Source organism: Anarrhichthys ocellatus, unplaced genomic scaffold, assembly GCF_004355925.1.
Source record: "Anarrhichthys ocellatus isolate YVR2014 unplaced genomic scaffold, GSC_Weel_1.0 scaffold4, whole genome shotgun sequence".
NCBI lineage: Eukaryota > Metazoa > Chordata > Actinopteri > Perciformes > Anarhichadidae > Anarrhichthys > Anarrhichthys ocellatus.
In genome coordinates, this window is record NW_022280034.1 from 2,879,447 (window position 1) to 2,906,597 (window position 27,151).

The 27,151-nt window shown below is 42.4% G+C and overlaps 4 protein-coding genes across 6 annotated transcripts; 2 read left to right on the forward strand and 2 right to left on the reverse strand.

Annotated features, from left to right (window-relative positions):
• Positions 1-662: 662 nt before the first annotated feature.
• Positions 663-13,229, reverse strand: nbr1a (NBR1 autophagy cargo receptor a). Of its 3 annotated transcripts, none has more exons than XM_031843876.1 (22): positions 13,030-13,229; positions 12,619-12,681; positions 11,864-11,882; positions 11,627-11,649; positions 11,112-11,294; positions 10,154-10,231; positions 9,832-10,055; positions 9,286-9,405; positions 8,713-9,000; positions 8,187-8,346; positions 7,561-7,809; positions 6,217-6,330; positions 6,018-6,093; positions 5,749-5,859; positions 5,171-5,350; positions 4,913-5,068; positions 4,553-4,704; positions 3,850-4,364; positions 3,391-3,476; positions 3,032-3,119; positions 2,774-2,873; positions 663-2,234 (listed from the first exon to the last, which is right to left on the reverse strand). In XM_031843876.1, exons 1-22 carry the CDS (start codon positions 13,129-13,131, stop codon positions 2,046-2,048), a joined length of 3,276 nt encoding a protein of 1,091 aa, XP_031699736.1. In that variant the 5' UTR covers positions 13,132-13,229; the 3' UTR covers positions 663-2,045. The 3 variants fall into 3 exon arrangements, with proteins under 3 accessions (XP_031699736.1, XP_031699735.1, XP_031699737.1); XM_031843875.1 differs by having other exon boundaries at positions 4,553-4,725; XM_031843877.1 differs by having other exon boundaries at positions 2,149-2,234; positions 2,774-2,865; positions 4,553-4,725.
• Positions 13,230-13,536: 307 nt separating this feature from the next.
• On the forward strand, positions 13,537-18,553 carry psme3 (proteasome activator subunit 3). The gene is made up of 10 exons (XM_031843561.1): positions 13,537-13,653; positions 15,095-15,127; positions 15,236-15,298; positions 15,600-15,704; positions 15,801-15,849; positions 16,596-16,714; positions 16,947-17,083; positions 17,405-17,459; positions 17,743-17,829; positions 17,926-18,553. The coding sequence occupies exons 1-10, from the start codon at positions 13,612-13,614 to the stop codon at positions 18,004-18,006; spliced, it is 771 nt and encodes a 256-aa protein (XP_031699421.1). The 5' UTR covers positions 13,537-13,611; the 3' UTR covers positions 18,007-18,553.
• A 1,469-nt stretch (positions 18,554-20,022) lies between these two features.
• On the reverse strand, positions 20,023-22,565 carry g6pc1a.1 (glucose-6-phosphatase catalytic subunit 1a, tandem duplicate 1). The gene is made up of 5 exons (XM_031843592.1): positions 22,241-22,565; positions 22,048-22,157; positions 21,464-21,569; positions 21,252-21,367; positions 20,023-21,085 (listed from the first exon to the last, which is right to left on the reverse strand). Exons 1-5 carry the CDS (start codon positions 22,456-22,458, stop codon positions 20,586-20,588), a joined length of 1,050 nt encoding a protein of 349 aa, XP_031699452.1. The 5' UTR covers positions 22,459-22,565; the 3' UTR covers positions 20,023-20,585.
• Positions 22,566-23,514: 949 nt separating this feature from the next.
• Positions 23,515-26,186, forward strand: g6pc1a.2 (glucose-6-phosphatase catalytic subunit 1a, tandem duplicate 2). The gene is made up of 5 exons (XM_031843595.1): positions 23,515-23,796; positions 23,895-24,004; positions 24,474-24,594; positions 24,878-24,993; positions 25,246-26,186. The coding sequence occupies exons 1-5, from the start codon at positions 23,567-23,569 to the stop codon at positions 25,746-25,748; spliced, it is 1,080 nt and encodes a 359-aa protein (XP_031699455.1). The 5' UTR covers positions 23,515-23,566; the 3' UTR covers positions 25,749-26,186.
• Positions 26,187-27,151: the final 965 nt, after the last annotated feature.

Genomic DNA, 27,151 nt, shown 5'->3' on the forward strand with positions numbered 1-27,151 from the left:
CCAACAACGATGATCCCAACCTTAAAGCAAAACTTTGACACTATGGGAAATGAGCTAATTCTCCTTGTAGTCGAGTTAAATTAGGGTTTATTGGGCTACAAGAAGACTAATGCGTCTGTCAATGATTCCTCCTTCAGATTAAACAAATATATGTTGATTTGTTTGTGGTTCTGCTAAATGGATTAATTTACCTTCAGAGGAGCGAGAAACATAGTTAATTCATCTTTAATCCAGCAGTGGCTTTCAAAAAACACTTAACTTCATCTAAAATAAAGGAATAATTCAACATTTTTGTATCCATTAAAGCCCCATTTTGCTGATAATACTTAAGTAACATTTTTGAATTGAGGGCCTTTGTACTGGTGCATTTTTGGATTATTGTACTCCTACTTTTACTTGAGTAACTGGTCGGAGTACTTCTATGACGGTTCAGGGCTCTGGGGCATTTGCCTGCTTAGCTAAGCAGCTTTAACGTTCACAAGGGTTATTAAAAATATGTTAAACTCAACCTCATTTGGTAAAAAATGCAGTATAATCAGTACTCTAAGGTATACAACCTCTGTACTTTTGACATCATCCAGTTAACCTGTAAAAACTAAGTGTGTAAAGTGAGGCATGACCTACATTCAGACGTTTGTCATTAACAGAGAAAGAGACGAGAGAGATGTGCAAATAGTTTATTGGCGGATTGACAGTAGAAGGGACTTTAATGTGTACACTCTGTGACAGAGGAATAATTTGACAAGCATAGTAAGATATATTCAGAATTATTCTCTAGAGCAGGATTCTTTAAAGGATGAACGATCAACAGAAGAAGAGATGGTTACAGATAATCCTCAACCACACACGGACACACAGGAGAAATAATTAAAAAAATAACTAGACATTAACTCTGCACACTCACACCACAAACGTCAAACCACCACATGTAGATTTCAGTAAACTAATGATCATGAAGGCAATGCATTGAAATAAAACACTTGGTTTCACTGTGAGAGTGAGGAATGTGTAGTTAGTGACATCTCGGCTTGGATTAGTGTTGAATGAAGATGAAGGCAAAGTGAGAGAGGGCGGGGGGGGAAAGTGGGTTGTTGAACGATGACGCCAAGCGGACATTTTCTACCGTGACTGTGCTAAGACCACGAGAACACGACTCATCTCTAAAGCCTCTACCTGTCATGCAGGCGTCTCCTAAAAAGCGGTAGAAAACATCCCGAGTCCGAAGCGGTGATCCGCTCGGACCGGTTTTTTTTTTTTTTGTATACATTCCACATGTCAACGTCTAAAATAACAGTACTCTGATACAGAAAAAAGATTGCATTGTTTAGGCAGATTTCACTACGGTAATCGAAGAAAAGTCTTTAAATATTTGTTGTTCCCGCTGCTGCACCCCTGACCCCTTCACACCCACGGAGCTTCAGCAGCGATCGTCTCCAGATGAGAGCCGGCTCTTCAGAACAGTTCTATTGTTTTTCGTTTTTTTTAATGACATTCAATAATATTAATATTTCATTGCTCTATTTGTGAGAAGAATCTAGCCAAGCCCTGTCCAAAGAATTATGTTTTCAGCGCCGAGGGGGAAGCAGCTACGACAGCCATACGAACACTAAGATGAAGAGCTGAAAGACACTTTTAAAACTACAGCTCCTGCTCCCTTTCACCAACACAAGAGGGCCCCGTGGCCCCCGGTAAACACGTCGTGGCAAAGGTGGACCACTACTCATAATTTACATGTGTGTATACGGTTACTGTTGAAGCTAAATTAAAAAAGGCAAAAGGCAGGAGAAGCCATTCATCCATTGGTTTTCTAGTTAATCAACAGCGTTTGTCTCGTTATCGTTACTCTTGGTCCAAATAAAGTAGCCACCCTTTGGTAAATCAATCAATTGCACCCATTGTGAATTCTTTGTCTCCTCTTTTCAAAATAAAGCTAAATACTGTAAAAGGGTGAGAGATATGCAGGTTATAATCTAAATATTCTCTTTACATTATGTTCAAATGCTTCCACAGCCTCTCAGTAGCCTGTCTCCCCCCCCCCCCCTCCCTCAGTGGTGAGTGTTGACCGCTCTGTTCTGGCTGTCCTCGGCCATCTGCACCAGCTCGTTGACGGTGTGCAGCAGGCTGTAGCCGTGCTTCCTCAGCAGCTGCTGGTTGAGCCGCTGGTCTCTGAAGCCCATCTCCAGCAGCATCGCCATCAGGGAAGGGTCCTGCCTGGTGGCCGGGTCGATGCCTCGCTGGAACACAACGGAGAGGGGGGGGGGGATATTGTGTGGGTGAGTTTGTCTGTCCTCGCCACTACTAGTCGGATGCATAAACCTCTTTGCAAGAATGAATGTGAATTCAATCCTGCAGCTCCCCAAACCCCGTCAAACTGGAACAATGCTTTCCAGTTTTATCACGTATTTCCACATAAAAATAAAAAATAACTACAAGCAACGTCTTTCATATCAAGTATAGAAATTAGATCTATTGGTGGTATAAAAATATAGATTTTCCCACTTTAAATATGATCAGAATTTACAGATTTTTTAAATTGTTGCATTATAGCACATTTTTGGGGAAACGCTAATGAAACTTTGGGATCACAAAAAAAACTCATGAGATCCTGGAAATGTGACATCTCACACATGTTCCTCCCACATTGATAACATTTTTGGACAGCTCTTCAGCCCTCCAGACTGGTGTGAATCCTCAACTTACCACAAACTAAAGATTGCACATTACGGCTGGGTGATTTTAAACATGTAGGACTAAGAGTGTCTGTGTGATGTACCTGTATCGAGCAGTTTGGTCCAGTGAAGAGCGCTTTATAAGCGGACGCTGCCACAGAGAGGGCCCCCTTGACGAGTCCCTCTGTGATGCCTCCTTGGCCCCTTGTATAAAAACAGGGATGTGGTTATTATGGGTTACATAAGAGGATGTCAGAGAACGACGTGTTCCAGTCAGACGTCTAGATATTATTTGGGTTGTTTGCGTAAAAAGATGATGAAACACGAAAGAGAATTTAATTTTACGTGTTGTTGTAATGCACCTTGGCTGCAAAGCGTTGCTGGGTCTGGGGTTATACGTCTCAAAGGCACTGGATGCTGAGCCGGCTGATCTTGACAGACCAGATGATACTGCAGAACAGAAGTAAAAAAGGAAATAATATTAGAGGAGGAACAGAGCATTCTGCTGAGGCAATGAATCCTGGAAGCGTGCGTGTTATCTCACTTCCTGTCTTCCCATAAAGGGCAAAATATGTTTCCTTTCTGTGATGCAACGCTGAAGTCAAAACAATCAAAGTCTCATTTATGTAACACCTTAAAAACACTGGTAAAGACATTAATACTGCTTCTGAGTACTGATGATACGCTGCTTCTATCCAGTGATTCAAATAGTAAAACTCACCATTTAGGTGGACCCTGGGTTGGTGTGGCTCATATGGATCACAGGCTGGAGGACTGGGGTCCTCAGCCAGGTACAGTGCCTCAGACCTGAACACAGTAAATAATAATAAGCAGGGAGATCCAGGAAACCCAAAATGTGAATATTTTATGAAAGAAATTAAAAAACAGATGGAAATGCATGATATTTTCGATTATACATATTTATTTACATTTAGTTCTTCACTTTCTGTTGTTACGACAAGAACATTTTTCACTTTCAAAATACCAACTAACACTAAGAATCCCGTTTCACTTGTGTGTATACCTGACAGTGTTTGGAGCAGTTTGAAGCAAGAGAACATAAAGTCTCTCAGTAATCCAGCCTAAATACACACAATATATATAGAAAATATCTATAACATTGTTCAGACGTTTGTAGACAGGTTTCTAAGCTGCACAGGGACCGTTTGACTGATCTCACCTGGGTGAGTAGAGGGCCGGTGGGGGCACCAGGACTTCCGGCAGCACCGGCGGCGGTGGAACCACCTCAGGTGTGAGCGTCACGGCGTCCAGCGTTTGGGAGGCGCACAGCATCTGGTTCACGCTGCTGTGTCTCGGCGGGACAGCCGGAGGCCACGTGTTCACGGGCGAATCCTCAGCGTCGACCGCCTCCTTCTGCCTCTCTCTCAGAGGTGCCACCTCGGAGTCGGACTCCTCCTCCTCCTCCTCCTCCTCCTCCTCTTCCTCCTCCTCCTCTTCCTCCACCTCTTCCTCCACCTCTTCCTCCACCTCTTCCTCCTCCTGCAGCTGCTGCTCTACGTCCGGGTCGGCTGAGTCGGCCTCAGGGTCGGCTGAGTCGGTCTCAGCGGCGGCGTCAGGCTGCGACATGGCGGAGCTGTACATGGACTCGCCCAGAGGCCGGCTGGTGTCGAAGCAGTCTGGGAGGACGATGATGTAATCGTCGCAGGAGGAGACCGAGGAGGTCTGGCTGCTGACCTGAGACAGAGAAGGAGGAGAAGATGGCGGACTTCATTACAACGACTACACACACACAATCTTATTGTGTATCAGAATCAACATTCTTCTCTGGGATCTTCCCTTTTAAAAATCATTGCTTGAAAATATGTGTGATCAGTTCGTCCTTTAAAACACAAGTGTTAGTATATGAGGGTTTAAAACCTCACCTCCTCCCAGTCTTCTCCTTTGGTTCCACCCTCCTCTTTCTCCTCGTGAACATCCCTCATGTTCTGCATGTCCTCCAGGACCAGAACCTCTTCCTCCTCGACATCATGTGAACTGATATGCAGGTTTTCATTTGCTGGTTCTGGCAGAAGAACTGAAGGAAAAAAATAAGCATCTAAAAATAGCAATTAACTCATTACTACAAAAGTTACAACATACAACTGTCTATAGAACTCACTATTCTTATTCTGAAGTTAAATCAAACCTGTTTTTTTAAATATGTGTCAATGTATTCAACAGAAAAGACAACAGAAAAATAAGCCATGAGGGAAAAACAAGAATCCTGGAAGCTGTCCTCTTACCTGGCTTTATCTCATCTTCCTGGATCAGCTGGTGGAGAGGCAGAGCTGAACTTTCCAGTCTAATGGCGCAGATCTCCTCACTTCCTTCTTGCACCGTCTCCGTCTTCTCGACCTCGACGACTCTCTCGAAGCAGAAGCTGGTGCCGCGGGAAACAACTGGAATAAAAAAGCAAACGTCTGAGTACCTCATCATACTGCATGTGCTGCACTAATGTGATGGTTTTGGTGACAGCATATAACAACAATGTGGCTCCTCACCCTGTGGTTTGTGGATGCTGTGCTGGGCTCTGCGAGGGGGTCTGTGATCGGGGGCCTCCTCCAAGGTGAGGGAGCGGATCACCGTCTCGCAGAGGAACTGGGCTCCACTGATCTCCTCCTCCCGGTCCTCCTCCTGGGTCACAGGCTCCAGCAGCTCCCTCTGCTGCCTCAGTTTGACTCCTAGACGAAACAATAAAAGAGGAATCCACTGATTCACATCACTGACACACTCACAGCGGAACCAGCGTTTCTTTCTCCACCCGTTCTTCTTTCCTGTCATAATCAGGTGCCTACATTACCCACAATGCAACTCAATCGCTGACAGTTCAATCTGAGAGTTGTCTCAAAAGCCTAGCTAGCCTAAAAAAATGAAATTGGTGGAGTTAAAATGTAGCTCAACATCTAAAATGTCTCCAGTGAGAGTTGACTTATTATTAATCAGCTTAAAGACGTTTCTGCTTAAATAATCCACGACCTACTTACAGACATTATTTTTCTCTCTCTCACTGAAGCTGCATCAGCTCACTTCACATCCGTGCTGTTAGACACACACACACCGTACTCTCGACCCCTCTCACCAAAGAGCTTTCGGACCCCCGTGACCTCGGCTTCTTCTTTAATCCGTGCAATGATGGCCTTCTCCAACACCGGTGCATCATGGGACAGAGGAGATATGCAGGGAGTCAAATCTACAGAGCAGGTGGACACACAACACAGTGTGAAAACTAGAGGATATGCATATTAGCGTGTAGCAATCACTTTGGAAGGTTTGGAAGGAGTTAAGTTACAGAATGAACCTTCCATTAAATCATTTTCTCCAGTGTTTGAAGCATCATTCATTACGTACCCTCAGGTGTGTTGTTAGGAACCTTCTCCAGCTCTTGCACAATATTTATATCCAGCAACTCAAACGACAGCAGATCCTAAAAGAACCGAAGACATGCAGGAAGTATGAACGCGGTTCTCCTGATCGCTGATCAATCTGCAGTGTTGACTGTAACTACATGTGGCAGGGAGCTGATATCAGGCGTTTTGTGAGTGTGCACCTGTGCAGTCAGCAGGTCGACCGAGGGGAAGTAGTAGTCCTCGTGGTTCAGGTCTACAGGGAAACCAGAGCCGCTGTCCTGGGACCTTACCTCCTGCTCCTTCACCTCCTCCTTCTGAAGCACACACAAGAATGGCATCATGAGTATCAGGACAGTGTGCACTGAGAGAGGAGCTCTAGAGTAACACACGAGTGCGCTGTCCCTTTAAGGATTCAAATCCTAATCACAAACATCCATGTTCACAGTAAATGGTTCCTTTATTACTCTGGAACCAGGACGTACACAGACCGTCTTATACGGACATATTCACATTGAACTCTTAATTTGATATTTAGATACTTTAAAGAAAAAGTATTTGTGGTGGAAGAAGTACTCCGATCCATAAATATAATATATAATGTAAAAATACAGTGGTGTGACTGGTTTATTCTGTCTTTTCTATTTTAATCAGTAAACAATGTAATTCCCAAAATTGTATAAATGACAAAAGTTTTGCACAAATAAAAATATTTGAAACCACAATGTAGAAATACAGTTCTGCTACACAAATCTGTTTTCATGTTTTTTAACTTTTCTCTTTTATGTAAAAAATATTGGATGTTTTTCCCTCTTTGGGCCTCAAACTGTTATTTAAATTATTTTATTTAAATGAAACAATATGAGACAGAAGATCATCTGAAACGTGAGAAGAGGCTCCAGACTTTTTGTAAGTAACATTCAAAACCTTCATACCAGCTGGGAATTACTAGTTTAATCAGAAATATTTGGAGTATTTTATAAGATTATCCAATGATTGTTAAATGTAGAATATTAATCTGCAAAGTAACTAGTTACTGTATTTTTCAAATAAATAAAATGAAGTAAAAAATACAATAACTCCCTCTGAATTGCAAGTCTAAAGTTCCATGAAAGGAAAGTGCATAAAGTAGTACATACCTTCAGTTTGTGCTTAATTACAGTATTTATGGTTGTTTTCCACCACGGCTCAATGAACCCACTTCAAGTCTAATGAACCTTAACTCTGCGACCGCGTTCAGCGAGGGAGGAATGAGTGGATTTACATTTGGACTGTTGCAACCGGTGGACGGTGTGTTGGCAGGATGATTGTTCATTTCTTTTTATGCAAAACCATAATCTCTATGACCAGTAACTACATATACATGTAGTGGAGTTAAAGTATAAAGTAGCATAAAATCAAGTAACGTACAAGTACCTCAACAGTTGTACTTGGGTACAGCACTTGAGTGAATCTACTTGGTAAATAAAGCCGTAGTGTAGACGCGCGTGTCAATAGTTGACGCTGTCGCTGCAGCTCTACAGGGTGTCATTGGGTATCAGACTTGCCGGTCCTTTGCTCTGGTGCCCGGCTGCGTTGCGGCAGTCACCGGCGTCGACCACGATGCTGCACCAGACGCGCGGGCCAAACTGACAGCCGCAGTGCGCCAGCCGCCAGTGGGAGGTGTACGTCCCCTCCGTCACGGGAGCGACAAAGGCCACACTGACCACTCCCACATGTCCCGGCAGCAGCAACGGGACGGGCACCTCCCTCCTCTCCTCTGACGCCAGGCCGAGGTTCCCCCACATGAACACTAGCTGGGTGCACGTACACACAAAACACAACATAGGAATCCACGTGCGAAAAAAAAGCACAAAGACAAGAGCATGCAGCCAGAGTCACTAGGGCAGGAAAATAATAATGGCTCAAGTGAGGGACACACACGCACACACATTCGTACAAAGACATAAAATCTTAAAACACAGATTCAACTGAATTCAAATCATAAACATCTTACACAGAAAGGGCATTAGTTGTATTAGGCTGGGTAAGACATCTTAGCTGGTGTTAGAGGATAAGAAGAAGGCAATGAGCTGAGCGAGGACTCAAGCTGGAAGTGAAGCAGTGGGGGATGGGGATGGGGGGGAAGCAAAGAGAGAGCGGAGCGGTCCTTCTCGGCGGGTGGGAGGGGTACCTTGGTCTCTGACGTCCAGCTGATAGTGCCCGAGTTCCTCATCTTCCAGTATTTGATGAACTTGGTTCCAGGCTCCAGACGGGTGCCGTCCGGCAGATTTTCATCCAGAAACAAGGCGGCCATTGTGGGAACCAAGGACGTGTGCGAGACCCCGGGACCCCTAGTTTCAAGTGTACAGAGCATTGTTGAAAATAGCCCTGGTTTCTTATCACACCCATCTCTCTTTTGTTCTCTACGAATCAAAAAAGCAGGACCCCAGATTTTTTTTTTTTTGCAGCTCAAAAGCAATTTTTTTTTCCTAGAAAATCTATGAAGCAGCAGCAGCAGTTTTCACATTGAGGTAGTTCCAACATTTTCCACCACCCCAGAGCAGCCAGCGACACACTCATACAAACTAGATTACAAAGATGGCATATTTTTGATTTCTGTTTCTTGAAAAAAAAAAAAAAAAAGGGGGACTTTATTGCATCCATGCTGGGTTCGAGGTACCCAGCACTGTCGGACGCCCTTCCGAGGTGGCGCTTACTCTGGACTGGAGGCCTGGGGATCGGGGACCGGGGCTGGACCTGAGGCTGGACCTGAGGCTGTTTCTGAGGCGGCAGGGGGGGGCAGGGCCGGGACCTGCGTGGACGCGGAGGCCGTGTGTGTCAGGTTGGCTCTGCCTGAGGTAGAAGGCCCGCTCCACTGCGGCCCCCTCTTCTCCACTCTCAGTTTCTTCTTGATTTCCTTCACTTCAGCTCTGAGCTGCCTCCTTTCAGCTTTGAGGCGCTGTCGCTCGGCCTTGCGCACTGTCCTGTCTCCTCGCCTTGGGAACCTGGTTTGAAATGTCATCAGGAACACCTATTTGTTGACTATCAAGAGTTTATTTTCCAAGAACAACACACATACACACTCATGATTACAGTAATCTAGCTGCTAAAACATTTTTTTTTTGCAGTCCTGCTTTGCGTCTATTCTTATTTATGCTTTTCTCCATTTTATGCAGAAGAAGTGATAGCAAAAAAAAAAGAAAAAAGGGCTAGCACTGTTGCAAGTACAAATGTCTTATAGTTTCAAGAAGTGGGAAGATTGATCCTCGGTTCTTGGGGAGGGGGTTTACCTCAACTCTCCCGACATTCCATGCTCAGGGATGGAGAGAGGTGTCTTGGTTCTCACGAGGTTGTGGCTGGGGTCATGGCTGTGTCTGCACATCTCACACAGGATGCAGGACGGGCACACACTGGCAGGGAACGGGACAACAAAAGCATTGATATGGATACTCATAAAGCTGCTCAAAGAACACAGGACATGCAGAACAAATCATGTCATAGTCAAAGAACAAACTCGATTTTGTCCGTCAACGACTTGCTGTATTCGGCTCCGATAGCGCCCTAAAGCATACTCTGCTTTATGGTCTATTTGACTCTAAATGGACCATAATTTACTAAATGTACATCATGCTGTATTGAAGAAGACTTGAAACTAGAGATTGAGACCATAAACTCATGTTTACTGAGGTAAAAAAAAATCAAGAGAGAAGTAGAATAATTTTCTCATAGACTTCAATACAATCAGAGTCGCCCCCTGATGGTCAGTAGAGAGAATGCAGCTTTAATGCACTTTTGTTGCCGCCTGATTCTTATGAACCTTATCTTCGTGGCCGTACCTGCACTTGTACGCCCCTTCAGAGGTGAGTTTGTGGCAGCTGCTGCAGTTCGGGGTGTAGCCGAGGGACCCAGACGAGGTGGAGGGGCCCGGTCTGGGCCCTATAGGACCGCCACTCGCCCCACTGGCCTCCAGGGGCCCGTCGGATGACTTGTGGGTGCAACACTGGCCAGAGAAGTCGCTGCACATCCTCTCCACCACCTCCTTCACCACCTCATCTTTAAACTATGAAAACAAGAGTTTATGTTCGTAAGAGCCAAACATGACCTTTATATTAATTGTGCAACAAACTAAATATATATGTATATATATTTAAATCTAACCTTCTCCATGTATGATCTAAACCACATGGGTGGTGGCTCATCTTCTGGCTTGTTCCCCTTGTTGTCCTTTACTGTGACCTGTGTCAAAATACATCAGGCTGGCATCAAACACATGCTCAATTATTTTTTAATAATTACACACAAACTGACACCACAAATCCTGTAAAAAGTCCTATATTGTCAGATAAATATGTAGGCAATTATAGAGTGTTGTTAGTTCACCTCCAAATCTCTAGTTAGTGCTAATAATACATCTAGGTTGTTTTGGTTCGATGACACTCAGCTTGTGGTTCTCAAAGCGCCAAAAATATATTTCAAAAACTAAAAAGCGATGTTTCTTAGCAGTTTTCTGTAGGAACTATTTTCTTTCAACCGAACTACACCCGCCAACCGTATCACCGCGCAGAAGACAGCGTCCGTCTCCTACTGCTCGTGACAGCGCGAGATGTAAACATCAATGGCGTAACGTTAGCTAGCTCGGTGATGCTAGGTGAGCTAACGGTATCGCGTATGTAGATGGACGCGTCCTCCTGCGCGGTGATACGGTGGACGGGTGTAGTTCGGTAGAGAGAAAATAGTTCCTACTTAAACTGCGAAAACAATGTCTAACAATATATAACAATTACGAATAAAATAAATTAAAAAAATAATCAAAAAAAATGTTTTAAACATTTTAATTAATCATTTAAAAATAAATGTACATTTGTTTTAAATATAATTTAACAATAAAAAAAATAACAGGTAAGAGGGAACTTTCCTTTTTGATTTAAGGCAATAACCACATCAAAATTATTCCAGAAGTGACACAACAGGATCCAAAACAATCAAAGTAGCAGAATGTAAATATACTGTGGCTCAAGTTACTGCACATGTGAGGATATAATAACAAGAAGAAGAAGAAGAAGAAGAAGAAGAAGAGAGGAGGAAGAGGAAGAGGAGGATAATCTTGGTTCCTTACAGCTTCTCTCTCTGGGGTGACCTGTGTTCCTTTGTCCACCGTTTTGACCCTCGATGGATAAGGAGGAGCAGGCCGCAGGTCTCCCTTCAGCTCCTTCACCTCCGTCTTCAGTGGGCCTCCACAGGCCTGACCTTTCATCTTGTACACATTCATGTGCAACTGGTTCCCCTGCTTCTCTGCGCTCTGTCGAATCAAACACACGACACAAGAATGTGAACGTTGCTACACTGGAACAAGTACATATTTGTACTAAGTACACTAACAAAGAACATCTTGTCTATATGATGTATGAGGTCATATTTTGTCTTGTGCTGAGAGAGTATTTTCTTTCCTCTCTTCATTCATGCAGAGAAGGTTGACTGACTTCTACTGATATTACTGATGTTTAAAGTTTCCCATATTCTTCATGATCTCTACACTTGTGTAGTTACTTGTGTACTTAGTGACATTGTTATGTGCGGTTGAATTTAAGATCGTCTTCGCTATTCCACAGAAATCCAGCAGTGTCCCAGTACCTTGATGGCTTCTTCATATTCATCTGAAACAAAAAGCAAATCAACAGTAAGTTTGCTTTGTGATCATTATTGTTTGTAAGTATTTTATGGTGTTTATGCTCATTGTCTTTTTTCTCTACGTTGCTGTAACAGTGATATTTACCATCTAGCCATCAACATTTCTATTTAAATATTTATCTCACGTTTCTTGCTTATCTTCTACTTCAGATACGTCATGAAAACAAGTATTTTTCTCACCTTGACAGTTTATACAAATCTGAAATAAAAGAGCAAATGAGATCAGAATGAGTCAATGAACTTAAACATCATTATAAGTTTGCAATGAATGTCAAAACCAGTGGTGGAAGAAGTACTCAGATCTTTTACTAAAGTGAAAGTAGCAGCAGTGTAGGAAAAACTCTGTTATAGGTAAAAGTTTTGCATTCTTCATTTCAGAATAATATTACATATATTATATTGTAAACATACTACCTCATCTCTGTATTGTTATATATAAAGTCTATCTATCTTCTACCTTTGTAATGAATCTATTTTTACTGTATTTTATAGTATATTTTTGCATTGTGTGCTAAGGCTGTATTTGTAATAACTGTCTAGGGACTACAGATAAAAATGAGCTCATTAGCTAACTCTGGCACATTTACACTGAGGTGGAAACTTAAATATTGATAAATGTGCACTGTCCCTGATAAATATGTAAGTATATATGTCTAATTTCAGCTAGTTTAATCCATAATAATACATCATAATTTGTTAGTTGATAGTCAGAATCTGCAAAGTGCTGTTGCCAAATGAATGTAGCGAGGAAAAATATAAGTATAAAATGGAAATAAACAAGTAAAGTACATGTACTTTTGAATTTGTACACAAAATGTACTTGTACACAAAATGTCCCCTTGTGGGATTACTAAAGTAACTATATCTTTCTCTACTTTCTCACATTCCACCATTGGTAGATACGCACACACACACATTTGTTTACACTCCCTTACCTCGTCGTTATCCTCATCGAAGTATTTCACTTGAAAGTGGTTGATCCCGAAAGACGCTTTGATCTGAAATATAAAGAGTGGATTGATGAGAAAATTATTAAATATTAACTTTTTCTTTCCCCCCCCACCCCCCTCGGGCGTGATATGAAAACATCAATAATGGCACGTTGAAAAATACCTCTACTAGCTACTGTAACAAACGCATTATAGTGAACTGTGCCCTCTCCTTTCGTATTTCTCGAAGCTATTTTAAGAAGATTACCACTCGTGTACATTTGTGTCGCGACAGTGTCGACTGTCCTTCAGGTGGTCTATTGTTTACGTGTCTAGGCCACGTCTCGGGCCTGCTTTTCACCAAACTGCGCCAGCGTTTTTAGCCACAACACGCTCAGCTAGCTAGCATTAGCTCACCCAGGCTTCCACGGACTCCCACTCCAGTTTGTCCAAATCCTGAGCCAGAAATCTCTTCACATTACCCCGGAAATTCACTTTAATCGTAACAGGCAGCCCCATGTCAGCCGTTTATGAGCATATAACGGCGATCGTTTGCGGTGACACCGGCCTATTTGATCCCTGTTGCCCTCGACTGTCTTTTCTTGTTTACATCGTCAGCTGCGTCAAGAAAAATACGATGACGTTTCCGCGCAGGCGCAGTCAAAACATCTTCTTCTTCTTCTTCTTCTGGTTTTACGACGGTTGGCATCCATCTTATTGGTGCATTACCGCCACCTTTTGCTCCGAAGTGTGGATCAGACAATAGCCTTACAATCTTTACTCCAAAATAAAACAAACCAAATAATAGTGATACAAAATTAAATAAAAAATAAAAATAAAAATACGATGCGCAGCCGCAGTCAAAACATCGTTTTCCCCCTTCCCTCTGTCGCGTGTCTATGACGTCATCTTTAAGCTCACAAAAGTGTGGCTGACAGCTAAAATAAGCCACACTGTTGTTGGGAACAATCGTTTCTTCGCCTATTTTGATCACATAAGATGTCTTCACTTCTCAAGGTGGACAATGAAATTAAAACCAAGGTACGGTTTGTGTTTTTGGAAGCTCTAGTTGAGGTTATACGACGTGTTGTTGCCATTTTGCCTGCTAGCATGTTAGCCACGTTTTTGTAGCATGCTATGAGAACTCAAGGCTAATAGCAGCTAGCTAACAGCGGCTAACCGGCTTGTTACAACACACCTGTCAAACCTCCCGACAGGTGCAGTGTCACAGTAACGTGAAGCTCCATGTTGATCTAAAGGGACGTTTACGTTACAGCGTAAAAATAACTCATATTGGAGGAGTATATGCCCCAAAAAGGCATTAGCTACCAAGTTAGCCAATTTATTAATTAATTTAATATTATTCTATTTTTTTGTATATATTGAGTATTTTTTTACATTTAATATTTTTTTCTCTGTTACTCGTATTGCTTTACCTGTACCATAATGCTGCTGTAGCGAACAAATTTCCCCTTGCAGGATAAATAAAGTGTCTGTCTGTCTGTCTATTTAGCTATCTATCTACCTGTCTAGCTATCTTGTCACAAGTTACACCTGTCTGTCTATCTGTCTGTCTACCTATTCAACAAGCTACCGTTATCACACCTGCGTCATGTTATGATGTTATAGCTTTAAACATGTATTCTAGCTACATGTGTAGAGTCCATGGTGATAACTGTATATCAGTGGTGGAAGAAGTAACGTTAACGTTGTTCATATCCTTTAATAATACTTATTTAAAAGCACTACAACACTGTGAAACCTCTTCATTGCAAGTCGAAGTACTCCATAACGAAAATATCTCTCAGTAAAATCTACTTAAAGTGACACAAGTCAAAGTACTCATTGTGCAGTAAAATGTTCCCTGTCAGTGTTTAACTTTTATATATGATGTTTCTGGATTAATACTACTGCTGCATTATTGTGTATGTTGACTCCACTGCTGTATATGTTTAAGGTTGTGCTGATTGTAACTCCTTTATATGCTGTTGGGTAGTTTAATATCCAGCAATGCATCATATTCTATAAGATCATCGTACGTTTGTAGTGTCGCTGTTTGTTTTCAGCTTTGTGATAATGCATTTTCCAGCTCATCCAATTGGGTTTTTAAATAATTGTATTTAGCTTTTTGTAATAATAATTTTATCAACACATAAAGAAACATTAAGTTCAGCAAAAACATTCACTTACAATTGTTGTGTTTTAACTTGACATTAATGGATATTGTAATCTGGAAAGTATCTAAAGCTGTCAGACAAATGTAGTGAAGAAAAGAGTTAAAGATGTGCCTCTTATATGTAGTGTAGTATAAAGTTACAGAAAAGGGAAGTACTCAAGTAAATTACTTCTATCTCAAATGTGTACTTAAGTGCTTGTGTTGATGTCCTTGGTTACTTGCACCATTGCTAAATACATGAGTGGATTTACATATTCACTGCTGCAGCTGGTCTGATATTTGGACTCTTGTCTTTCATGTTTGCAGGTTGACGCTTTCAGGGAACGAATCACTTCAGAAGTAAGTATCGTTTAACATCTAAAACCAGATATATTGTGGCCGCTGTTTCACACACGGCTATAAAAAACATTTGGTTTTTAAGCCACTAAAAGTTTGCATTTCTTTCAGGCAGAAGAGTTAGTTGCAAGTTTTTTCCCAAAGAAGTTGCTGGAGCTTGACCACTTCTTAAAGGTCAGTTACAGGTTCATTCAACTAAATACACAATGTATAGTCTTACATCTTTAAGTGTTATTTGATAAATATATCTCTGTAGATGTATATACTCTATATCTCATGATAAAATAAGCTTCTTGGAAAGTAACAGAGAAAATGTTTATGGGTAGTTGAGTTCATTCGGTTTATAGTTCGTCCATTTTGGGTTTAAAGTTGTTACAAAGACAAGAAGTGTTCAGTACGTCTAGTAATCTTCTCAAGGTGCAGAGCATAGTTTGTAAATGAAAGATGTTCAGCTAGTATCTTTGATGTTTTTCAGGATCCAATCATAAACATCGCTGACCTGAAGGAGATACACTCGGAGATAAACCTGACGGTGCCGGACCCCATTTTGCTCTCAAACCTGCAAGACGGACTAGAAGCGGTGAGGCTCCACGACAGAGCTTAACTGAATCCTGGAAGCTTTTAGTAACTACTGTGTGAGAGTGCAGCCTGAGTCTGTTGTTCTCTTGTTCCACAGCAAAATGCCAAAAAGAGAAAGCTGGAGGATGGAGGTGGGGAGGACATGGGTGAGTAAAAGAGGTCAAACAGACTTAAAGTGAAAGAACCCTCCATGCTACACACTGTTTTCTGGCTGGATGTACACAATTTAAAGTATATTCCAGGTCCAAGAAATCGAGAGAATCACTAATAAATATGTCCCCTAAGCTCCAGTTTCTCTTTCTTTATCTGTTCTTTAATGTATTGTAACAAGCGATGGAGAGAAAGCTGTATGCAGCATGTTGTTAATAGAAATTTGCTTCACAAATACCTAAAGTATATGTGGTTTAGTTAAGACCAAAAACTCTATATTGCTTCAACAATACTTTAATGTTCGGGCAGATCAGTTACGTTACGTTGTTCTCTGTGTGGGTTGACGTCAGACTCCGTACTTTTACTCTTATTTTTCATGTGCACACAAACATTTAAGAGAACGTACGGTCATGGATATTCTGTCGATGGAGAACGAGCTGTACCCAGCATGCCATTCAGCCGTGTATCAGCTGATAGGGGGACTCCTCTTAATGCACTACACAGCGAGTACACAACACACTACTAAACAATCCTTCCTGTAGATCTCCAGAGCTCACACTCAACACTTCCTCTGGTCCTCAGAAATACGCCTGAGTGTGTGAAGGCTGTCGGAAGAACGGTTAAGAGAATCACAGAACAGACAATGAGACCTTTCACTTTATTTAGATACAGCCGTCATTCCTGCCTCCTCCTGACAAGCTGGAAACTTCATTATTTGACCCCGTTTTCCTTCTTCCCCCAGTGACGGGCACCAAGGTCTTCGTCATGCCTGGTGGGATGCTGAAGAGCAACGGAAGCCTCGTTGAGCTTATTGAGAAGGTCAAACCAGAGATCAGGACGCTCATAGAGAAATGTAACACAGTAAGTAATGAAACAAGAGCACTACCTCGGTGATGTTATTTTACTTTGAGTGCATGAGGTGTTACAGCTGCAAATGTGTAAAATAAGTGTTGGACTAATGAAGATTCATTTATGGAACATCGTTGAAAGAAAGATATCATGTATGCTGAGCAATCCTTTCCAGGCAGCTAAAGAAAATGTTGCTTTCTGCTTTTTCTGAGCAGTTTCTTGTTTTGTTTCTGTTCCTCTGCAGGTGAAGATGTGGGTGCAGCTGCTTATCCCCCGGATAGAAGACGGAAACAACTTTGGAGTGTCAATCCAAGAGGAGACGGTAGCTGAACTCAGAACAGTTGAAGGAGAGGCAGCGTCTTACCTCGACCAGACATCAAGGTTTGTAGACGTCTTAATTCTACATAATAAAGTATCAGGCATGGACGTGGTGCCACACCAGATGGCTGTAGTGCTGAGTATCACCACTGATGTTTCAGTAGCTCGTCTCTCTCGTGGCCAGATGTTGGTGCGATAAGAACCAAAGGCTGGCCACCCGAGACTCAAAGGGTTAAAGCTTCACGCATCCACGGGAAACGGCATATCAACAGATTGATTTTATTTCTACACCCAGCCCTTATATCTGCTACAGTTTGGTTCTGCATTGTTGAGCCAGTTTACCTGTCGGAGGCAAATCTTTGTCTTCTTCTTCTTTACTTCTAGATACTACATCACAAGGGCAAAGCTGGTTTCTAAAATAGCTAAATATCCACATGTGGTAAGTGAAAATGATTTGAAAAGAATTATGAAGTAGACCTTTTGGACATTTAATACTTCTGATTATGTTTTTATTATCATACATTAATTGTTGATCTTTCACTCGTGATATTTTGTAACTCTATAGGCAGGAAGCTGATCATAGATAAACTAAATCACAAAACAGCTGTTATAAAGCAAGTAGTGGAGTGTGAGGAGAAGGACCCCTCGAGGCAGAAATGACGTGCTGTACGTTTGAGTGAATGACTTTAACACATTATAACTTTATATAATGTATTTATTAGGAGGACTATCGGCGCACAGTAACCGAGATTGATGAGAAGGAATACATCAGTCTGAAGATCATAGTTTCTGAGCTCAGAAATCAATACGTAAGTTATTATATATTGAAGTCTAATATTTATTTATTTGTGTTTTTAAGCCGTATTTTCCACGTGATTACAATGTATTTCTATTTCTCCATGAAGGTAACGCTACACGACATGATCCTGAAGAACATTGAGAAGATCAAGAGGCCTCGAAGCAGTAACACAGACGCGTTGTACTGATGTTCATCCAGCTGTCTCAGCCTCCCCCCCTAGTTGTAGTCCCTGTTCCTCTGGACTACAACTAGACCTCCACCTACTTCAGTACAATCAACACAACCCGGTACAAAAACATAGACAGACACAACGCACATGTTTCTGTTTTAAGTGTAAAATATTTTTCTTGTTTTAAAAACCCTTTGAAGGAAAATGGTGAGATGCGCTTTGTATCTTTTAATTTGAATTGAACATTTTGTCCTGAGATCTTTGTGAAATAGTTTCATTTATATCTTTAAGAAGAATTCAGAGCCGAGTGGTTTGTTTCATTTCACTGAATGTTTTCTGTTTATTTAAGTCTTATATTGGACGTCTTCATCTGGAGGAAGGGCGTTTAGTGGATTTAGTTTGTTCTCCGAATGTTATACATTACACAATGTAGTCATTACATATGAATACTAAGCAGGTTTCAGATCCACAGGCTTATTCGTTTTCAGTGAAAATTCATAAGTCAAGCATCTCTCGTGTTGAGGCATTCGTTCTATTCAATAAAACGTTTTTTGATAAAAGAAAACCATTTCTGGCATTTCTGTTTTTGCAAAAATTGCTTATTGGATGTCGGAGAGAAGTTGATGTTTTCATGCAAATATCAGGCACACAGTAAAATACCTTTTATTAGAACTGAGGAAAACGTTGGTATGTTTCCTCTTGACCTGCAGATGTCACTCTGTCATTCTGTACGTCTGCAGGAAAGGAAGAAACAACACAGACAGAAATACGGATATAATACTGTATATGTTTGATTTTTCTTTGTGTTGTGTGCAGTTAGTTCTGCACTAAATACACATTAGTGTAGCCTCAGTGTATAAAGATGAAAACATTTTAAACCCCAAGAAAATCTAATAAAAATGTACTCTATTGACTGTTAATGCCAGTAGATTATGAGAGAAAGTCAAATTAATTTTGAGGTAATGTTACTGGAGTAATTCAGTTTTATGCTATTTTATACTTGTACTACAATTTAGAGGGAAATGATGAAGCCGAAAATGACGACCTGCAGAGAAAAGTTGTCCACGCCTGCATGTGTTGGCATACATCTTTAGACTTGCCTATAATATCCTTAAAATAAGCTAGAATAGAACATCTATCAAATACATTTGTCCCACCTTGTCAGTCCAAACTTTCACCTCAACATCTGTGCAGATCTATTTGGGCTGAGAGCCTGAATTGATTCAATTTGGGAAATGTGCTCAACCTCTGACACACTTTCTCAGACTGAGGTTCGTGTTCTTCCCCGATGGGAAAATGGTGATAAAATTAGATCTGTACATCATGACGGAGAAAAACAACCACGGAGCCGACAAATGTAAACAGCGTAGTGTTGCATAATGTTCCTGAAGCAGTTGTAGTGCCCCCCCCTCTCTGTATGTCCTACTCTCCCTGTCGTCATAAGAGCACCATATGGATGTCTTCACCAGATAAGCACCGGAAAACAGCAAAGCAGCCCTCTGAGATAAGAGAAGAGGAGACGTGGAGTTAGCAGTTGGGAAATGTTGCACGGATTATGTCATCAAAATGGGTCTCACCTTGACCCTGCCTTTCATCTCCAATGAAAATATGTTAAAGTACATTAAAGATTCATAATAGGTCATAATTTCCTCGCTTTTGTTCTTTTTTTTTTTTTTTTAAACATTTTTGTGACTAACATAACTACTTTCGGTTTATAATATAATTAGAAGTGTTGCAGAGTCTGTCTCTGCAATCCTGCTGATCTCATGCCGCATGCTTTGATATGTCGCCTGAACAGCGCACCGCTTTTACAGCCTTAAGAGACGCACGTGTTGTCTTTCTGCCCCTTGACCCCCCCCGTGTCTCTTTTGAATGGCTGTGGTGGGAGGCTGTGTCACTCTGCGGGACCTTCGTGTGATGGGAGCGTGCTCTGGTTAATGTTTAATGGTTGTTCCTGTCAGATAATTGAGCAGTATCACTCTGGAACATTTGGAGAAAAAAAAGAAACAAGTCTTTACAGAAAGCAAGTGGTTATAAAAAGCTGTTTTTATTCCATCATTTATACAACATTGAGCTGAAAAAGCACTTTTGTATTCTAAGTTTCTAATTACATTTGTATAAAAATCCACTCTTGTTGACATTAAAGGAGCGAGTGAGGACGTTTAGTCGTTAAGACACGTAAAAACTTCTAAATATCGTAGAACAAAATGCTAAAATCTCTTGCAACCAGCAAAATATAAAACAAAATTAGCCTAACACAAACCCCGTTGTAAAATCACATATTGACATTTTGGTACTTTCGCTGTTTCCCTTAAGCTAAGCTAACCAGCCGCTAGCTGTAACTTCATATTTATCGTACAGACATCATAGTGGTATCAATCTTATCATTTAACTCTTGATAAGAAAGTGAGTAAGCGTATTTCCTAAACTGTTGACAGTACATATTCCTTCATCTGATATCAAGGCCGGCACAATAACTCCAGGGACATTGTCCTTAAAGTCTAAATGATCTTGAGTATCAAACAATCCCAGTAAACATAGAAAATTAAACTAATAATTGACTCTAAACTTTACAAGTTGACATGAAATCACAAGTTCTAGTCTTCTTTCTTTCCCTCGCCAATCCAGCAGAGCGCCCAGGGAACCAGCGTGGTCGGGATTAAAAGTGCAACTGCGCTTTTACCAAAAGACAGAAAGTAGAAAGTCATAAGATTTTCAGGAGAAAATGTCCATCCATCCAGCAGCTGAAGCAGAAATAAGGAGACAACGATACATCCCATCTTGAAGCTGCTGCTTGTTTTTTTCTTCTCGGTCTCGGTGTAGAGGGGCGAGTGCAGGCCCAGGCCCAGGCCGAATAGGGTGCCCATGTTGCGCAGGAGGCTGGCGAAGGGCGTGGAGTCCAGGTGGACCCACTCGGGCTTCACGCACCACTTCTGGGCTTTCTCCAGGGTCCAGAGCAGGTCCACGCCCACGGCTTTGAGGACGAGGTAGAAGCCCACGGCGAAGGAGGTCAAGAAGAGCGTCGTGTAGAAATATTTCTTCATGCTGGCGCTGTAGATCCACTTCTTCTTCGAGACAACCTCAGCGACAAGGACACCTGACACAAAAACATAGAAGCAGGTCCATCAGGTGAGTCATGGTTTTACTGCATATACCTCTGTACCCCTCACCACATCCCTGATATTGGAGCCCAACGTACACCATAAATCTTCATTTTCATCCCTGCAAAATGTATACATATTGCAGTATTTGGGCAGACTAACCTGTAACGGCTCCAGCAACTACCTGGTGTGGGAAGTGGGCCGCCATGTAGACCCTGGACATGCAGACCACCAGCTCCACCAGGCCCATTAGCACCCACAGACCTATCTGCAAGAATCTGACAGAATACTGAGTGCAAAAGATGAATCACAAGATGACAGTTTTATTTTAGATGTTTCATAGAGATGAATGATTGTTTTCCTCACAGACTCACCTGTATAGTAACGGAGGGCATCGCTTCTCTGTTGCAACAGCGAGCAGCGCTGTTATCATCACATACCAGACCCCTGCTGCCCCCATAGCGTGACCTGAAGGGCTTCCTGCAACAGACTCAGACTTCAAATCTCAGACATTCTTCTGCAGAGATACAGAGTATCTACTATAGCTGTCAAATGATTTCATGTTATAGTTTCATGGTTTTTATTGCTTATTAGTAAGTCTCATTGTATGCAATGTCTCTCGTGTTTATACACATTTTATTTGTTGCTCAAATCTGTATTAATAAATAAAACTTGATTTGTTGATTGATGAATATTTCCCTCTGAAATCTTGTGGAGTAAAAGTATGAAAAAGTGGTGCGAAAACAAAATCCAAGAGTTTGAACTTTGAGCTTCAAACAAAAAGGAGACATTGTGCAACACAAAAATAAATGAAGAGATAGAAATCTCTACAAAACGCCAAAGATATGGAGTTTATAACATTCACCTTCATTTAAAGAGAACCACGAGCACTCGTCAAACACTAAAGAAATGATCTGAACAGACACAATCAATCAAGTCACGTGATCCACTACTGTACCTGGTCCAGTCTCACAAGTGATGGGAAACTGCTGCAGAGACGGGGCCGGTCCTGCTCCATAAAACCGGGTCTCGTGAACCCACCAGTACGGCCGCTCCCCAAACAGAACCCTGCCACGGGAAACACCAAGAGAACTCAAAAAAACCACAACTCTTCTCTTTTGACGTGTCTCAGACTCGAACAGCCGTTTTACCATTTCAGGACCAAGTTGAGCCAGTCTCCGAGGACGGCCACCCAGATGAGCCTGAGCGCCGTGTGCCTCCGCAGGTGGAACCAGATCGGGAAGAAGTAGAAGTACGTGGTGTGCAGGTCGGCCACTGTGGACGCCAGGCTGAACAGGCCCTGATACCGGCCGTACGTGGCCTGCAGATGGGCCGACAGCTCGACCCCCCAGCTGTGGAGGAGATCCATGATATCACAACCTCTGCCTGATGATATACCAAATCTGGGTCCCTTCTTGGTCAGTTAGGCTGCTGCCGAGCTCTTCCGGGCCAGACAGTCCCCTCTCTAACCCTGCCTCTGCGTGTGATCCACACCGGACTTTACTCAAGGCTAGTGAATTTGTTTGCCTTTGTTAGGCTGCAGACCTTTACACCCCTCGAGGCCTCCTGTGCTAAAATCCATCATTACAGAAATCAGCCGCCGCCCCCTTTTGACCGATCACGGGTTTCTAGGAAAACCTTGTTTTTAATATCACTATTTATCTGATCAATGAAAATGAAGCTTCCGTTCTGAGCTCAAGCTTGTGAAATCCATTGATCTTGGCTCACAATTAATCCAACTAATGGTCCACGGATGGTGTGGAGTGTGCGTCATTTGTGTCTTCCCTCTCAGGACAACAAACGTGAGAGATGATGACATTGTGTCCCTCAAAACAAGATCAAATATGAGCTCATCTTTGGGGGACGTCTCTGCCAAACCTCGTTTTATCACCACAGAGCAGCAACTTGTAGACAATCTGCTCCTTCTGTTTTATTAGCGACTATCTCCTCCAAAGCCAATCATTTAATCATTGATCTCCTTATGTAACGTACAAATGCTTCCACCAAATCATCAAAAGAACACAATTACATAACTGATGAATTATTACTCAAGTGGCTGCCCGCATAAGAAAGAGAGGATATCAAGAGAGAGAGAGAGAGAGAGGACTTGGCAGATGTTTAAAAATATTTTATGCAGTTCAGTAAAAAGTGAATGTTGTTCTGCAGACTGTTTGTTTTGTTGGTCGACTGACTTCCTCCCCATGCTGCTTACAGTCCGCTGACAAAGACTCCAATTCACATCTTGTTTTCCTGCTTTATTTTCAACATGTTTGTGTGACAAACCACCCAAACTCTCCTGACTCCCGGTGTTTTATTGCACACATGCAAGGTCCAAAGATCAGTGTGAGCATGCGTTTGGGTGGTGGGTCCCTCTGGTATAAAACCAACCAGCTGTGTTACTGATAAGCAGCACTCTTGTTTTCTTGTCACGCAGCACCGGCCTGAGATTTCTCCCTCTCTCTCTCTCGAAGGCAAAGATGGATGCTGTCATGGACGCCATGCAGGGTTTCGGGGTGAGCACCACCCGCTACCTGCAGACCAACTACCAGGACGCCCAGGGCTGGTTCCTCTGGGTCTCCTGGGCGGCAGACCTCAGGAACACCTTCTTCATCTTCTTCCCGCTTTGGTTTCACCTGCGGTCTTCAGTGGGCATCAAGCTCATCTGGGTGGCCGTGATTGGTGACTGGCTCAACCTGGTGTTCAAATGGTGAGCGGGCTGAATCTTTGAACTAGAAATGTCCTGAACATTTATTTATTAAAAAAACCCAACTTAAGTGGAGTGCATGTGTCTGTCGCCATCTTCAGGATTCTGTTTGGGGAGAGGCCTTACTGGTGGGTCCATGAGACGGCTCACTATGCAAACGGGGATCGGCCTCACTTCGAGCAGTATCCAATGACCTGTGAGACTGGCCCAGGTGAGACATGACACACTGTACACGGCCCCCATTACTCCCTCTCTCCTGGAATATTACACATTCCTGAGTTTGCTGTGTGGTAACTTTAAACGCAAATAAATCTACTTATGTGGGTGCAAAACCCAGCTGCAGGTATGGACACAGGGCCTCAAGATCAGCTACTAAAATAGGACACATTCATATTCTGTTTTGGTTTTGCACTGAAACATATTTTACCACAAACCAGTTTCCACACAGTGAACTTGAAGCTTATGGGCGACTACCAGCTCTGTTAGTAATCCAGCCTTGTTATGTTTCACAGGTTTAATCAGCGGTGGAAACCTTAAATAAAACTAACTAAAATGTTACTCATTAATTCATTCAGTCACTTTGAAACAACAACATGATGAGTGAACCATGCAGTCATTGCTGTAGTTGAGGAAATCAGCCACTGACTTCTATCTGTGTGTGTGTGTGTGTGTGTGTCCAGGCAGCCCCTCTGGCCACGCTATGGGAGCCGCCAGTGTCTACTACACTCTGGTGACCTCCATCCTCACCATCGTGACCAGCAAGAAGAAATATGGAGGCAAGAAATCCACCAACAAGGAGTGGTGAGTCTGGTCACTGTTTTCTTTCCCTCAGAGCTTATCACTGCGAACACGCTATCTGTTCTGAGCTGTGGTTGATCATTGACTCCTGAGAACTATTGGTTTGGAGAAAAAAGAAGGGCAGATTGTGAGTGAGGTGTTTTAACGTCCAGGCAACTGAAGCTCTCATGATGAGCTAAGAATAACTGCTAAATGTTATATTGCTTTAAGGCTTTTACTGGTTTAAATCTGCTGCACCTTCAGTTTTCACAATAGAATGATGAAAGTGTGTTGTTGTTGTTGGCAGGTATCTGAGGGCGGGTTTGTGGACACTGTTTTGGGGAGTCCAGGTGTGCGTCTGTCTCTCCAGGGTCTTCATCGCCGCCCACTTCCCCCACCAGGTCGTCGCTGGCGTCATCACAGGTCAGTGTGGAAATATTTTAATACCTCAATTCAGTCGACGATTGACTAAAAACAATTATAAAGCAAATGTCTTTTACATTAATTGTGTGAATGCGTGCTGTGGATTAAGTGATGGTGTGTCTGTCCACATTAACAATGTATTCCATCTAGTTTGCCCACTTCGCTATATATTTCTCTATATTTCTTCATTTCTTCTTTATGTTCTCAAAATACAACCCATGATATTGACCGGGCCGTTTCGATGGATTGCAGGTATGATCGTGGCCGAAGCCTTCAACAGAACTCAGTGGATCTACAGCGCCAGCATGAAGAAATATTTCTACACGACGCTCTTCTTGACCTCCTTCGCCGTGGGCTTCTACCTCGTCCTCAAAGCCGTGGGCGTGGACCTGCTCTGGACCCTGGAGAAAGCCCAGAAGTGGTGCGTGAAGCCCGAGTGGGTCCACCTGGACTCCACGCCCTTCGCCAGCCTCCTGCGCAACATGGGCACCCTGTTCGGCCTGGGCCTGGGCCTGCACTCGCCCCTCTACACCGAGACCAAGAGGAGCAGCAGCAAAAGCAGCAAAGTCGGCTGCGTCGTCGGCTCTCTGGTGCTGCTGCACCTGTTCGACTCCTTCAAGCCTCCCACGCACACCGCCGCCCTCTTCTACCTGCTGTCCTTCTGCAAGAGCGCCACCGTGCCGCTGGTCGCCGTCAGCATCGTCCCGTACTGCGTGAACGGAGCTCTGAGCCTGCAGAGCAAGAAGGGACTGTGAACTCGGACTATACGGACTAATGACGAGGAGAGTCTAAAAAGAAGAACTTTCCTCTGGGGCTTGTTGCGTTTCATGCGTCCAGCTGATCTTCAGGAGGATAAAACAACCAAGGCCTATGAGATGGGAAACTGTCACTGGTGTGATTTGGACACTGAACTGAGTGAGCACCAAGTGAAAGCACTATCCAGGATGTCCAGTGGCATTTACAAAGACCAATTGTGAATTTAGTGAAAATATGATATTGACCGTTTCTTTCAGTCCTGTAAAAGGACAAACGATGAACACATGCAGCTCCTCTGTTAAACCTCAGACAGGTTACTCACAGCTTCCACGTGGTATTTCAACTGTATCAGTAATGTATTTCAAATGTTAAAGAAAGTATTTTTGAAACTGTTTTTGAATATTTTTAATAAAAAACTATCTTGAAAAATGTATTGAATGACTTGGTTTATATTTGACTGGACTGATGATTATTTAGCCTTTTATTAATCTGCATTAATCTGCTCTGCCACATACAGTCAACAGCCTCCGCATTACTATTGGGATCTTTTACTGAAGTAAAAGTACCTCAATGTAAGAAATACTCCAACGCAAGTAAACGCACAGCATTCAAAAGTTTATTCAGGTGAATAACTTCCACAAAATGTTCCTCAAGTAACAAAAGTAAAAGTCGTCATTTGACAACAACATGGCACTTCTCAGACTGTTATTCCTACTATTTCAATGCTTTTTGTATAATTTATCTGAATCTTTAAAGTAACTTGTAGCTAAAGCTGTTAAATAAATGTAACAGAGTAAAAGTACAATATTGCAGTAGAAGTATAGCAGACAACGGAGATACTCCCACATACCTCAAAGTTGAGTTACTTTCCACCAGTGCATACAAATAAACATGGAATACAATAAATATTGGATACACGTTAACCTCAGCAATCATAATACCTTCAAACTCTGTAATGAGACAACAAATGCAACAAGGATTCAGTTTGAAGTCAGAAAATAAAAGTTAAATTCACTAAAACAACATCTCGGTGAGGAGCCAAATTATTTCCTTTCTTGCTGACTGACTGATTTCTGTCCCCGTCAACAAGTGAAAGGACAAAATGTTTCATTTCACAGAAATGCATACACACATGACCCCCTTCCAGAAATCCCATGTTCCTTTTTTGTCTGTTGTATAACCTCGTAGATATAAAAACACAAAAGCCAGACTGAGATATGAATCGTTAACTCCACACTGAAGCCTTGGCCTTTAGCCTGACATGCTGCGATGACACGGATCCACACGTCATGCTGCCGTCTAAAGACGACGGTAAGAGCTGAACATTCAATATTTGTCTGTTTGTGTTTTGTAGAACACACACACACACACACACACACACACACACACACACACACACACA

Coding starts and splice junctions, on each gene's coding strand:
- nbr1a (XM_031843875.1), bottom strand. CDS start 13,131: ATGGGGCTGCCTGTTACGATTAAAGTGAATTTCCGGGGTAATGTGAAG. Junction 10,232..11,111: donor TCACCCCAGAGAGAGAAGCT/GTAAGGAACCAA, acceptor ATTTTGACACAG/GTCACAGTAAAGGACAACAA. Junction 3,120..3,390: donor ACCCAGGGTCCACCTAAATG/GTGAGTTTTACT, acceptor TCTGTTCTGCAG/TATCATCTGGTCTGTCAAGA.
- psme3 (XM_031843561.1), top strand. CDS start 13,612: ATGTCTTCACTTCTCAAGGTGGACAATGAAATTAAAACCAAG. Junction 15,299..15,599: donor AGCTTGACCACTTCTTAAAG/GTCAGTTACAGG, acceptor GATGTTTTTCAG/GATCCAATCATAAACATCGC. Junction 17,460..17,742: donor TAGCTAAATATCCACATGTG/GTAAGTGAAAAT, acceptor TGTATTTATTAG/GAGGACTATCGGCGCACAGT.
- g6pc1a.1 (XM_031843592.1), bottom strand. CDS start 22,458: ATGGATCTCCTCCACAGCTGGGGGGTCGAGCTGTCGGCCCATCTGCAG. Junction 21,368..21,463: donor TGCCCTCCGTTACTATACAG/GTGAGTCTGTGA, acceptor GTATTCTGTCAG/ATTCTTGCAGATAGGTCTGT. Junction 21,086..21,251: donor AGTTGCTGGAGCCGTTACAG/GTTAGTCTGCCC, acceptor TTTTTGTGTCAG/GTGTCCTTGTCGCTGAGGTT.
- g6pc1a.2 (XM_031843595.1), top strand. CDS start 23,567: ATGGATGCTGTCATGGACGCCATGCAGGGTTTCGGGGTGAGCACCACC. Junction 24,005..24,473: donor GACCTGTGAGACTGGCCCAG/GTGAGACATGAC, acceptor GTGTGTGTCCAG/GCAGCCCCTCTGGCCACGCT. Junction 24,595..24,877: donor AAATCCACCAACAAGGAGTG/GTGAGTCTGGTC, acceptor TGTTGTTGGCAG/GTATCTGAGGGCGGGTTTGT.